Genomic DNA, 14968 nt, shown 5'->3' on the forward strand with positions numbered 1-14968 from the left:
TGTAAAAACAACATGCATTCAATAGAAACCATACTTTGAATTTTGATCTTTTCCTGAACTAGCAATATGAAGTATGATACTATCTCACTATGCTGGGCAGATGCAGTGAGCTGCCGCTCTCAGTCAGCCACACAACCATGAGGGTAAACAACCAATATTCTACAGCGTACTGCGTGGCCAGCATTTTCTGGATATTGTGTTTTGAGGTTTCCAATGTCATTATGTCTATAAAATGCCCGTTTTCAACTTACGATATTTCAACTTAAGATGGGTTTATCAGGATGTAAACCCATCTTAAGTTAAGGAGCATTTGCACACCAAATCACCATCCTTATTTATTTTTATTTCTTTTTAGAGACAGGATCTCACTATATTGTCCATGCTAGACTCAACCTCCTAGAATCAAGTGATCTACCTACCTCAGCTACTCCACTCCAGTAACTGCCCCACCACACCTGACTGTTCATTTTAAAATAAAAACAGAATCTAGATAAAAATGATAAACACATATTTAAATTTAAAAGCAAATAAATGTAATTTAAAATTATTATTTTAAATGTTTACTTATTCTTTTTAATCTCATGGCCTTTTTTTTTTTTTTGAGACAGAGTCTCACTCTGTCACACAGGCTAGAATGCAGCGGCACAATCATAGCTCACTGCAACCTTAAACTCCTCAGCTCAAGTGATCCTTCTGCCTCAGGCTCCTAAATAGCTAGGACTACAGGCATACACCATCACACCTGGCTAATTTTTTATTTTCTGTAGAGATAGACTCTCGCTATGTTGCAGAGGCTGGTCTTGAACTCCTGGCCTCAAGTCACCCTCCTGCCTTGGTCTCCCAAAGTTCTGGGTTGATAGATGTGAGCCACCATGCCAAACACCACAGGTCTCAACTTTTAAAAGCCCTGCAATGTCTGGGACAGTCTTCTACCCCTAAAAAGAACTGCCCAGGCCCAAATACCAACAGCACTTTTTTGAAAATCACTTACCTATAACATGTATACCTTATAGTCTTTCTTACCCAATACTAACCATATAAAATTTCAGTACCAGTAATCAAATGTTAAAGATGTATCTATTAATGATGTTTTAAAGAAAGTACTTTAAGAATACAAATCAGCTTTTAACATTAGTGTTTATCCAGGTATAGAAAGACTAATGCTCGTAATAACATTTTCTTAACAAAGAAACCATCTGAGGCTTTTTGAAGAAGCAGTAAAATACCCTTTTAGAAGTCTATGAAAAAGGAAGAATAAATGATTAAACTAGCTCTACACATACATATTATAAGTATACATAAAACACAGAGACATAGAGATAATACATTTAAATAAATTTACATAAATATACAGATGTATACACACACACACACATATCAAAGACCCATACATAAATCAGACAGATAGAACAGACAGATAGATGTACTAAAAAGCCATCATACTCCTATTCCTGCCTATTCACAGACTACAAAAGAAAGGGGTGTTTTACTTCTTTTTCAGTATATGACATATATAGCTCCACCCCAGACATACTTGGGGCAGAAGGAAGGGTAGAAAGGAAAAAATTAAATTACAGTGATGTAAATTTCATTAATTCTATGCAGTTTCAGTATATTAACTTGACTTTAAGCCATCCCTATGCCCCAAAAGTTATCAGTTACTAATCATTTTTGAATCTGAAAGAGTAGCCTAAAAATCATTCCTAAAGAACACTGCAAAGTCTTTACTGGCAGCTATTTCAGCCTACTGGGCTATTTTAATTTAATTGTTTTCTCATAATCTGGATGGTCAATCTCCAGATGATTAAAGTAGACATTCCTGTACTAGGAAATTTCTTACACATGAAAATACAAGTACAAAAGAAATTTCCAACATATGTATTCTTTAAAATTACCACAACCATTAAACAACTAAACAATTAAATAACTAAATCATTTTCATTAGAAAGTATCTTCCCATTTTTAAAATGTTTCTAACATAATGGAATAAACAAAATAGTCTTACCTAATCGTAATTCTCCAAAATTGCCACATCCAATTTTTTTTCCAACTCTAAAGTTAGGTCCAACCATTAAAACTCCAGACGATGAAGACCCAGTTCCTCGAGTGTTGTGTCCCGATCGACCACTAGGTCGTGCCATTCTATCATCTGATTTGTCCTTGTCTTTCTTTTTATTTTCCATATCAAGTTTGCGGTACTCCACTTTGAATTCTTTAATCAAGACAAGCACACTGAAATAGGGTATTGTGAAAATAGGTACATCACTAGGTAACTGTACCAGATAGGTAATGTTAACATTCAAATTGCAGCAGGTAGTCAGTTAACTGCAGCATGCTCATCCCATTCGTAAAATTTTTCTCAGTTGTCTTTTCAGCAAAACATGTCTTCAAAATTATCTTTTCAATGATGTGAGCTGATATTGATAGAGAGCTAGAATATTAAGAAAATTAAATTAGTCAACTAAGAATTTAAAAATACATGTCTGGGAAATTAGATAACATAACAAAAGTTTAGGGAAGAATTACTGCTATCTATTGATGCCCATTGAAATCAAACCACAGTACACTTTTTTATTTATATACCTTAATACCAAAGATATGAAACAAAGATATCAGGGATTCAATTACTTCTTAAAAATTAAAAAAAAAGAACAAAATTATACTGTTTCATAAATCAACATATATTCACTAATATAAACCTCTCAACTTAAAATTACCTCAATTAGACAAAAAGTACTCAAAACATTCCAGTAAGTCAATATAAGATTTTCAATTTAGAAGCAGAAAGAGAATGAATTATAAAAATAAAGTACCTTAATAAAAATATATATTCCCCATGTTCATCTACTTAATAATTTTCAGTCTTTTTTAAATATATATTCTCATGATTTTCATTTATTCAAATATTACCCTATAATTACACATGGGATTGGAGCACAGAACTGACAGTATCAAGAACATTCTTCCTACCCCTCAAGGAAAATAATTAATTCTTATATAACATTTAACCTGGACCTTAAAAACATAAATGTAATTTTGCAAGACTATGAAATGTTGACAGCCATCAACCTTATCAGATGCAGAAATTAGGTATTAAATTTCTAACATACAGATAACAACATTAAAGCTCAAAATATTTTTCAAGGCTTTTGGAAGAGTCTGCCCCATTCATATTCTCTGGGAACTGCAGTGATCAAATGTACCTCAATTCTGTGGTAATTCTGCACCCTTACAAGATTTCCCTACCTTTGTTTGAACAATCTGAGTGGGCTCTCATTCTTTGCTATTAAAGAAGCTATAACTTCAAAATACAGTCACTAATGAAGAAACAAGGATTGATATCAAATACTTATTCCTATTACAGAAGTTTTCTAATTATATAATGCAACCACAAGTGTTGAAACAAATAGTATTTTCTGAGTAATTTTCAGCAACTCCCCAAATATGCAATTACTGTTGCAAGTAGTGACTAACTGGGGCCTGTGGTGTAGGCAATAAGGGAATTTACCAAGACAGTTGGTAAAGAAAGGCAGACTTATTAGAAAAAGTAGGAAAACACTTTGCAAGAAAGCAATGGGCAGATCAGCGAGAGAGGAGCTGACTGAAAAGACACCAAGGCTTGGTGGGGATTTTATAGGATCGTTCTTGTGCTGGAGAGGGCTATGTGCAGTACTGATAATGCCAAGGTTGCAGTGAGCTAACCTGCATTTTTCTATCAGCAGAAGGTCTGGTGTTAAGTTGGGCACAGGAAGACTGTGAGTTTTTTGCGCAGGAGGGCTATGTGTCCTGGACTATGAAGAAAGACAGACTTACAGCTTATCTGCTTTTACTTTTTACACTCCCCTGCTCCCACCAGCCTGACTCCTTTTCCCTAATTAGGATTCCACAATCAGTCCTAACACCCAGTCTATTTATGAAGTTTCTTGTTTTATTTGCCATACTCTTATTTGCAGATGAAACTGTGAGCTCCTGTTTACTCTGCTTCCAGCCATGACAGAGTAACTATACTGAATATCTCTGCCTGTTGTAAACAAGTAGAAAGCTGGACAAAACATATGAAGCACCTGTTTTTAAACATCAAATAATAGGCAATACAGTCTGTGATCCCTGAGAAAAAAACACAAAAGGTGGGTCTCACCTTCATCCAAGCTCTCTGGCTAGGAGCAATTTCCTGACCACAGCACAAGGAGGTGAGGCTCAGGCAACACACCAGTGATCACAGATCAGAATTTGCAGCTGTTGAAGTAAAAGGAATTTGCAGTACACAGTATCAAAAATGAAGGAGTTTTGCAGTGGATTGGTGAGGTAAGGTGGCGGCAGGGCAGAAGGCTACGCTACATGTGTGAAAGGGAATAGTCTTAAAAAACGTAGCAGAAAATAGCTACTACAGTGTTAAATGAAGAATGGAGACACTGGAAGCTGCACAGAACTGAGAGACCTTAAAGTTTCTATTCAGTCATAGTAGAAGAAACTCACTAATATCCCAGCTGAACTGAGGCATTCAGCTCAGATGCCATATAAACTCTTAAAAGTAAGGACCATACCCAACATAAGGCCTACTCTAGACTGTCCCAACTAAAGTCTAAAAATAAACCTAGATAGGATTCAGAGTAGCTCTGAGCACACTGCATTCCAGAACAAAACTCAAGTCTCAAAAAGACAAAAAGCCAGACTCTCAACAATACTGAATTTCCAATGTCCATGACACAACTAAAAATTACCAAACATGTAAAGCAGCATCAAGTGTAACCCATGGCCAAGAAACAAAGTTGTCAAAGGAGACAGACCCCAAGATGACCCTGACGTTTGAATTAGAAGACACGACTTTAACACTAATAAATAGCTGTTAGAATCCTATTTAACTGGAGAACAAGAAGAAATCAAATAAACAGCCTAAAACTCCCCAAATTTGGTAAAACAAACAAACAAACAAAAACACTAAATCTAGGCATACCACAGTCAAGCTGCTAAAATTCAAAAATATTAAAAATCTTGAAAGAAGAGAGAGAAAAAAATACACATGACATACAGGGGAACTAACTTCTTATGAAAAACAACGGAGGCCCAGAAGAAAATGGAAGGATATTTTCAAAGCAATGAAAGGGGGAATAAAAACTTTCAACCTAGAATTATTTTTTCCCCTCTTTTTGCCACAGGTGTTGATCAATTCAGAATTCTACATCCAGTAATATTATTCTTTAAAACAAAGAGGAAAAAAAGCCATTTTTAGATGAAGGGAAGCTGAGAATTAGTTGCCAGCAGACCTGCACAACAGAAATGCTTTTAAAACAGTCCTTTAAGCTGAAGTAAATCACATAATACCAGACAGAAATTTGAAACTTTAAGAAGAAATCAAGAGCACTGAAAGTAGGAAATGCATGGTTATTCATTTCCTTTAAAGATAAATTACTATTTAAAGCATAAACAATTTCTTAGTATCATATACAACAGGTAAAAGTAAAATATATGACAACATAAATGGCAATGAGGGGGAGTTGTAAATGGAATTACACTGTTTTAAGATTCCTTCTTGAAAATTGAGAGAAGATTTTAAGTCTTCTCACCACACGCAAAAAAAATTGAGGTAATGCATATGTTAATTAGCTCTATTTAGCTATTCCACAATGTATACTTATTTCAAAATGTCATGTTCTACACAATAAATATATATAACTTTTATTTGTTAAATATATAAATTAAAAATAAAACAGATGGGGAAAATATTATATTTGTGAAGAATTATGTGGTTCCATATTAATTCCAGGTAGCCAATGATAAGTTAAAATGCACATTTTAATACCTAGTTCAAACAATAAAAAATTAGTTACAACAGGAATAGCTAAAACACCAGGACAAGAAATAAAATGGAAGATTAAACATTACTTGGTTGAAACAACAGAAGAGAAACAAAAGACATACGAGATAAAATAAAACAAATAGCAAGACAGTGGACTTTAAAGCATACATAAAATGAAACAGACCAGATTTTCCCCCAAAAAGGCAAAAATTGTCAGACTATATAAAAAAGCAAGACTCAATTACAAACTGTTTACAAGAAACTATTTTAAATACAAAGACAAGCAGTGGCTCACAACTAATCCCAGCACTTTGGGAGGCAGAAGTAGGTGATTCTCTTGAGCTCAGGAGTTCAAGACCAGCCTGGGTAACATGGTGAGAGCCCATCTCTACTAAAAATACAAAAATAAAAAGCCTCCTGGCTTTTCAGGTGTGTGGTGGCGCACACCTGTAGTCCCAGCTACTTGGGGGGTTGAGGTGGGAGAATGGCTTGAACCTGGGAGGCAGAGGTTGTAGAGAGCTGAGATTGAGCCACTGCACTCCAGCCTGGGCAGCAGAGTAAGACCCTGTCTCAAAATAAATAAATAAACAAATACAAATATAAGATAGACTGAAAGTTAACAGAAAAAGATATACTGTGTAAATAGCACATATACGAAGCTTGTGAGGCTATAATATTATCATACAAACTGGACATCAAAACAAAGGATTATCTCCAAATTTACAGAGGTGTATTTCATAATGATAAAAATATCAATTCAACAGAAAGACATAAAAACCATAAATATATACGAGCAAAATGAGGCAAAACAAAACTAAAAAGAAAAAAGGCAATCATTGTAAAACATTTTTAACAGTATGCCTTCAATAATCAACAAGGTATAAGACAAAATATCAGTAAGTATATGGTAGATCTAGATAATACTATCAACTACCTTGAGCTAACTGACATTTATAAAATACCGCAAAATAAAATTTCCTTTCAATGCTCACCAAGAAAAATCATATGCTGTGATATAATTTAAATCTCAAGTAACTAAAATATTACAGAGTATATTTGGTCAAAATAGAATTAAATTAGAAATCGCCAGACTTGGTGGCTCATGCCTGTAATCCCAGCATTTTGGGAGGCCAAGGTGAGTATATCACTTGAGGTCAAGAGCTCGAGACCAGTCTGGCCAACATGGTTAAACCCCATCTCTACAAAAAATACAAAAATTAGCCAGACATAGTGGCGCATGCCTGCAGTCCCAGCTGCTCGGGAGGTTGAGGCAGGAAAATCACTTGAACCTGGGAGGTGGAGGTTGCAGTGAGCAAAGATCATGTCACTGCACTCCAGCCTGGGCAACAGAGCGAGCCACTATCTCAAAAAAATAAAAAATAATTAAATTAGAAATCAATAGCTGTATAGCATCTACAAAAGTCCCAAAATTTGAAAATTAAACGCACATTTAAATTCATGAGTTGATAAAAAATCACAACAGAAATTAGAAAAAAATCTAATTTGCAATTCTAATGCTTAGCAGAAAACTAGAAGCTTTAAATGCCTATATTAGAAAAGAAGTTTTTAATTGGTTATCTGGACTTCCTTCTTAAAACAGCTAAAGAAAAGAGCAAATCAGACAAGAGTTGAGGAAGTACTTCAGTAGAGTTATTACTAACATAGACTTATAGGAAAATAGAGTCTTAATGAGCAAAAACAGGAATTCTCAGCTGATAAACGGAAAAATACCAAAACAAAGAGAAAAAAAAAAAGAGACCCTCGAATAAAAACTGTCATATCTGAAATGAAAAACTTCACTAGATACACTTAATGGCAAACTGGATGAAGCAGAAGAAAGTGTCAATAATTTCCAAAGACATTATCCAGATAGGAAAATCAACAAAACAGAAAACAGACCACAATAGAAAAAGTAAAGACAAAAACTGATTCTTTGAAAAAGGTCAACAAAATTTCTAACTCTTAGCAAAAATGATCAAGAACAAAAGAGAATATATAAATTACCAATAAGAACAATGAAAGAAAGGATATCAAAATGATCCTATAAATACTGAAGGACAAAGGACTATGAGTAACTTTAGGTCAATAAATTTAGTACAGATGAAATGGACAAATTCCTTGAAAAATGTAATATAGGGATACAAGGTGAAACAAAGTATCAAAAGTTCCATATCTATTTTTAAAACTTAATCTATTAAAAAAGAGTATTCCCATAAAGATGATTTCACTGGTGAATTTTATCAAATATTAGGAAAAAATAGTACTATTCTAAAGTTCTTTCAGGACACAAGAATAATCAATTTACTTTGTGAGATCAGCACATTCCTAATACAAAAGTCTGACAAAAACAATTCAAGCAAAGAAAATTAAACCTGCATTTCTCATGAGCATAGATACAAAAATTCTTCACAACATAAGCAAATATGTAGAAAGTTTAACAAATAATAAGCAAACAGGGTTTAATACTAGAAATGCAGGACTGACTTAACATTTGAAATCAATGCACCATCAAACTAACAGAAAAAAGAAAACCCACAGGGACTTTTTTCTTTTTTTTCTTTTTACCTGCTCTGTCACCCAGGCTGGAGTGCTGGAGTGCAGTGACACAATCACAGCTCACTGCAGCTTTGAATTGCTCAGGCTCTGGTGATATTCCCACCCCAGCTTCCCAAGTAGTTGAGACCACAGGCGCACATCACCACACTCAGCTAATTACTTCTGTTTTTTGTACAGACAAGGTTTTGCCATGTTGCCCAGGCTGGTCTCAAACCCTTAGGCTCAAGCAATACACCCGCCTCAGCCTCTCAAAGTGCTGGCGTCACAGCCCAATGGGATAATTTCTACAGACAAGAGATTATGTTTGACAAAATTCAACCCACAACCAGGCGTGGTGGCTCATGCCTATAACTCCTGCATTTTGGAAGGCCAAGGCTGCAGGATTGCTTGAGGCCAGGCCAGGCTGAGAAACAAAGCAAAACCCTGTCTCTACAAAAATGTTTTTTTAAAAAATAATAATTTGAAATGGATCATAGACCTAAATACAAATACCAGAACCACAGAGAGGTATCTCTGCTATCTTAAGGTAAGTAAAACTTTCTTAGAAGATGCTAAAATCACTAATCATTAAAAATCTTAGAGTCATCAAAATCAATGATTTCTCATCAAACGACAGCTTTAAAAAAACAAATACAAACACTTCACAATGGGATAAATTATTTTATATGAGTGTGGATAAATACGTTGCAACTGAACAGTAAGAAAAACAACTTTTTTTTTTTAATTATTAAACTTTAAGTTCTAGGATACATGTGTAGAACATGCAGGTTTGTTACATAGGTACATGTGCCACGGTGGTTTGCTGCACTCATCAAACCGTCATCAACATTAGGTATTTCTCCTAATGCTATTCCTCTCCTAGCTCCCCACTCCCTGACCGGCCCTGGTGTGTGATATTCCCCTCCCTGTGTCCATGTGTTCTCATTGAACAACTCCATTTTTTAAAATATAGAAATCATTTGAGCAGACTCTTTTCACAAAGAATATATACAAATTGCCACAAAGCATATGAAGCAGTGCTCAAATCATTACTTGTCATGCACATATAAATTAAAACCATAATGAAATATCATTTCACAGCCATTACAATAGCTAACATTTAAAAGACTGACAATATCAAGTGTTGGTAAGAATGAAGAACTAGAACTCTCAAAAAAGTGCTGGTGGGAGTAAAAAATAGTATAACTTTGGAAAAAAGGTTGATAGTTTCTTACAAAGTAAAATATACACCTATCCTATGACCTAGCAATGCCACTCTTAGATGTTTACCCACGGAAATAAAAATGCATGTTTAGAAAGACTTGTACACTAATGTTTACAGCAGCCTCACTTAGAGTAATAGTCAAAAATTGGAAACCAAATGTGCATTAACAGAAGAATCAACAAATTGGTACAGTCATATAATAGATGACTACTCAGCATTAAAAAGGAACAAACTGCTGATACATGCAACAATATGGTGAATTTCTCAGATATTAGACTGAGTAAAAGAAGTCAGGCATAAACAATTACCTATTACACGATTCTAGCTATATTTAGCTCTAGAATCAGCAAAACTAAGCTGAGGTGATAGAAATCCTATCAGCGGTTAAGTAGGGTGGTAGGAAATTTGACTGTACAATGTCATGAGGAAACTTTCTGGAGAAAAGAAATATTCTATATCTTTTTTTTTTTTTTTTATACTTTAAGTTCTAGGGTACATGTGCATAGCATGCAGGTTTGTTACATATGTATACTTGTGCCATGTTGGTGTGCTGCACCCATCAACTCGTCAGCACCAATCAATTCATCATTTATATCAGGTATAACTCCCAATGCAATCCCTCCCCCCTTCCCCCTCCCCATGATAGGCCCCGATGTGTGATGTTCCCCTTCCCGAGTCCAAGTGATCTCATTGTTCAGTTCCCACCTATGAGTGAGAAAATGTGGTGTTTGGTTTTCTCTTCCTGTGATAGTTTGCTAAGAATGATGGTTTCCAGCTGCATCCATGTCCCTACAAAGGACGTAAACTCATCCTTTTTTATGGCTGCATAGTATTCCATGGTGTATATGTGCCACATTTTCTTAATCCAGTCTGTCACAGATGGACATTTGGGTTGATTCCAAGTCTTTGCTATTGTGAATAGTGCCGCAATAAACATACATGTGCATGTGTCTTTACAGCAGCATGATTTATAATCCTTTGGGTATATACCCAGTAGTGGGAAGGCTGGATCATAGGGTACATCTAGTTCTAGATCCTTGAGGAATTGCCATAATGTTTTCCATAATGGTTGAACTAGTTTACAATCCCACCAACAGTGTAAAAGTGTTCCTATTTCTCCACATCCTCTCCAGCACCTGTTGTTTCCTGACTTTTTAATGATTGCCATTCTAACTGGTGTGAGATGGTATCTCATTGTGGTTTTGATTTGCATTTCTCTGATGGCCAGTGATGATGAGTATTTTTTCATGTGTCTGTTGGCTGTATGAATGTCTTCTTTTGAGAAATGTCTGTTCATATCCTTTGCCCACTTTTTGATGGGGTTGATTTTTTCTTGTAAATTTGTTTGAGTTCTTTGTAGGTTCTGGATATTAGCCCTTTGTCACGAGTAGATTGCAAAAATTTTCTCCCATTCTGTAGGTTGCCTGTTCACTCTGATGGTAGTTTCTTTTGCTGTGCAGAAGCTCTTTAGTTTAATTAGATTCCATTTTTCAATTTTGGCTTTTGCTGCCGTTGCTTCTGGTGTTTTAGACATGAAGTCCTTGCCCATGCCTATGTCCTGAATGGTACTACCTAGGTTTTCTTCTAGGGTTTTTATGGTATTAGGTCTAACATTTAAGCCTCTAATCCATCTTGAATTCATCTTCGTATAAGGAGTAAGGAAAGGATCCAGTTTCAGCTTTCTACTTACGGCTAGCCAATTTTCCCAGCACCATTTATTAAATACGGAATCCTTTCCCCATTTCTTGTTTCTCTCAGGTTTGTCAAAAATCAGATGGCTGTAGATGTTTGGTATTATTTCTGAGGACTCTGTTCTGTTCCATTGGTCTATATCTCTGTTTTGGTACCAGTACCATGCTGTTTTGGTTACTGTCGCCTTGTAGTATAGTTTGAAGTCAGGTAGCGTGATGCCTCCAGCTTTGTCCTTTTGACTTAGGATTGTCTTGGCAATGCGGGCTCTTTTTTGGTTCCATATGAACTTTAAAGCAGTTTTTTCCAATTCTGTGAAGAAACTCATTGGTAGCTTGATGGGGATGGCATTGAATCTATAAATAACCTTGGGCAGTATGGCCATTTTCATGATATTGATTCTTCCTATCCATGAGCATGGTATGTTCTTCCATTTGTTTGTGTCCTCTTTTATTTTACTGAGCAGTGGTTTGTAATTCTCCTTGAAGAGGTCCTTTACATCCCTTGTAAGTTGGATTCCTAGGTATTTTATTCTCTTTGAAGCAATTGTGAATGGAAGTTCATTCATGATTTAGCTCTCTGTTTGTCTGTTACTGGTGTATAAGAATGCTTGTGATTTTTGCACATTAATTTTGTATCCTGAGACTTTGCTGAAGTTGTTTATCAGCTTAAGGAGATTTTGGGCTGAGACAATGGGGTTTTCTAAATATACAATTATGTTATCTGCAAACAGGGACAATGTGACTTCTTCTTTTCCTAACTGGATACCCTTGATTTCTTTCTCTTGCCTGATTGCCCTAGCCAGAACTTCCAACACTATGTTGAATAGGAGTGGTGAGAGAGGGCATCCCTGTCTTGTGCCAGTTTTCAAAGGGAATTTTTCCAGTTTTTGCCCATTCAGTATGACATTAGCTGTGGGTTTGTCATAAATAGCTCTTATTATTTTGAGGTACGTTCCATCAATACCGAATTTATTGAGCGTTTTTAGCATGAAGGGCTGCTGAATTTTGTCAAAAGCCTTTTCTGCATCTATTGAGATAATCATGTGGTTCTTGTCTTTGGTTCTGTTTATATGCTGGATTACGTTTATTGATTTGCGAATGTTGAACCAGCCTTGCATCCCAGGGATGAAGCCCACTTGATCATGGTCGATAAGCTTTTTGATGTGCTGCTGAATCCGGTTTGCCGGTATTTTATTGAGGATTTTTGCATCGATGTTCATCAGGGATATTGGTCTAAAATTCTCTTTTTTTGTTGTGTCTCTGCCAGGCTTTGGTATCAGGATGATGTTGGCCTCCTAAAATGAGTTAGGGAGGATTCCCTCTTTTTCTATTGATTGGAATAGTTTCAGAAGGAGTGGTACCAGCTCCTCCTTGTACCTCTGGTAGAATTCAGCTGTGAATCCATCTGGTCCTGGACTTTTTTTGGTTGATAGGCTATTAATTGTTGCCTCAATTTCAGAGCCTGCTATTGGTCTATTCAGGAATTCAACTTCTTCCTGGTTTAGTCTTGGAAGAGTGTAAGTGTCCAGGAAATTATTCATTTCTTCTAGATTTTCTAGTTGATTTGCGTAGAAGTGTTTATAGTATTCTCTGATGGTAGTTTGTATTTCTGTGGGGTCGGTGGTGATATCCCCTTTATCATTTTTTATTGCGTCTATTTGATTCTTCTCTCTTTTCTTCTTTATTAGTCTTGCTAGCGGTCTGTCAATTTTGTTGATCTTTTCAAAAAACCAACTCCTGGATTCATTGATTTTTTGGAGGGTTTTTTGTGTCTCTATCTCCTTCAGTTCTGCTCTGATCTTAGTTATTTCTTGCCTTCTGCTAGCTTTTGAATGTGTTTGCTCTTGCCTCTCTAGTTCTTTTAATTGTGATGTTAGAGTGTCCATTTTAGATCTTTCCTGTTTTCTCTTGTGGGCATTTAGTGCTATAAATTTCCCTCTACACACTGCTTTAAATGTGTCCCAGAGATTCTGGTATGTTGTATCTTTGTTCTCATTGGTTTCAAAGAACATCTTTATTTCTGCCTTCATTTCGTTATGTACCCAGTAGTCATTCAGGAGCAGGTTGTTCAGTTTCCATGTAGTTGAGCGGTTTTGATTGAGTTTCTTTAGTCCTGAGTTCTAGTTTGATTGCACTGTGGTCTGAGAGACAGTTTGTTATAATTTCTGTTCTTTTACATTTGCTGAGGAGTGCTTTACTTCCAATTATGTGGTCAATTTTGGAATAAGTGCGATGTGGTGCTGAGAAGAATGTATATTCTGTTGATTTGGGGTGGAGAGTTCTATAGATGTCTATTAGGTCCGCTTGGTGCAGAGATGAGTTCAACTCCTGTATATCGAAATGTTCTATATCTTAATTGGAAGGAAATTACATATATATATACATTTGCCAAAACTCATCAAACTATATTTAAAATATATGCATTGTACGTAAATTGCAGCTCAAAACATGATTTTTAAAAACAACTGCTCCCATACACACACAAAAAATTGCGTGTTTCATCTCAACATGTATGTTTTCCCCAGTATACCATTATTGTAAAACTTACATTAAAATACTGCTTTTGTTTTTATACAAATCTATGGGGTACATGTACAATTTTGTTGCAAATACAGATTGCATATGGTCAACCTCAGGGCTTTTACCATCATACAAAACATGTACACTGTACCCACTAATTAGTTTCTCATCATCCCACTCCCTCCCACCCCCTCACCGTTCCAAGTCTCCACTGTGTCATTCCACTCTCTAAGTCCACGTATAAACATTTTTAGTACCCACTTATAAGTGAGAACACGTGATATTTGACTTTCTGTTCCTAGCTTAAGATAATGACCTCCAGTTCTAACCATGTTGCTGCAAAAGACATGATTCATTCTTTTTTATGGCTGAATAGTATTCTATTATATATATACACTACATTTTCTTTACACATTCATCCTTTGATGGGCACTTAGGTTCATTCTGTATCTTCGCTATTGTGAACAGTGTTGCCATAAACGTAGGAGTGCAAGTATCTTTTAGATATGTTGATTTCTCTTCCTTTGGGTAGATACCCAGTAGTGAGATTGCTGGATCCAGTGGTAGTTCTATTTTCAATTATTTGAGAAGTCTCCATACTGTTTTCCACATAGGTTGCACTAATTTACATTCCCACCAACAGTGTATAGGAATTCCCTTTTCTCTGCATGCTCACCAACATCTGTGATTTTTTTCGTCTTTTTAGTAATAGTCATTATGGTTGAAGTAAGATGATATCTCATTGTGGTTTTAATTTGCATTTCCCTGATGATTTGTGATGCTGAATATTTTTTCATATGCCGTTGGCTATGTGTATATTTTCTTTTGAAAAATGTCTATTCATGTCCTTTGCCCATTATTTCGTTTTTTAATGCCACTTTTTTAATGGATAATGAACCTAATATTTTATTTTAGAAGTTTTATTTGACATATAATGGTACATATTTATGGGATACATGGTGATGTTTCAATACACATACTATAAAGTGATCACATCAGAGTAATTAGCATAGGCATCATCTCAAACATTTATGATTTCTTTGTGTTGGGAACATTCAATATACTCCTTCTAACTATTTGAAACTATGCATTACTGTTAACTATAGTCACCCTACAGTGGTACAGAAAACTAGAACTAATTCCTCCTATCTAGCTTTAAGAAGCTTTTTTTAAAACAATCCCTTCTGTACTTTTTCAATT

General features: G+C 35.5%; 1 protein-coding gene across 11 annotated transcripts in view; it reads right to left on the minus strand.

Moving 5' to 3' along the window:
* Window positions 1-14968, minus strand: part of CSNK1G3 (casein kinase 1 gamma 3) — a 106702-nt gene that overhangs the window by 67469 nt on the left and 24265 nt on the right. For 7 of the 11 annotated variants that reach the window (XM_023197132.2, XM_026454523.1, XM_026454521.1 and 4 more), the window contains exon 2: window positions 2006-2431. The exons of 3 other annotated variants lie outside the window; for them this stretch is intronic. In XM_023197132.2, coding sequence (XP_023052900.1) covers window positions 2006-2183 — 178 coding nt within the window. In that variant the 5' untranslated portion in view covers window positions 2184-2431. Of the gene's footprint in view, window positions 1-2005; window positions 2432-4138; window positions 4237-14968 lie in introns of all 11 variants that reach the window. One more of the 11 variants, XM_023197125.2, reaches the window with a different exon arrangement.

The sequence above is a fragment of the Piliocolobus tephrosceles genome, chromosome 4, assembly GCF_002776525.5.
Source record: "Piliocolobus tephrosceles isolate RC106 chromosome 4, ASM277652v3, whole genome shotgun sequence".
Lineage (NCBI taxonomy): Eukaryota > Metazoa > Chordata > Mammalia > Primates > Cercopithecidae > Piliocolobus > Piliocolobus tephrosceles.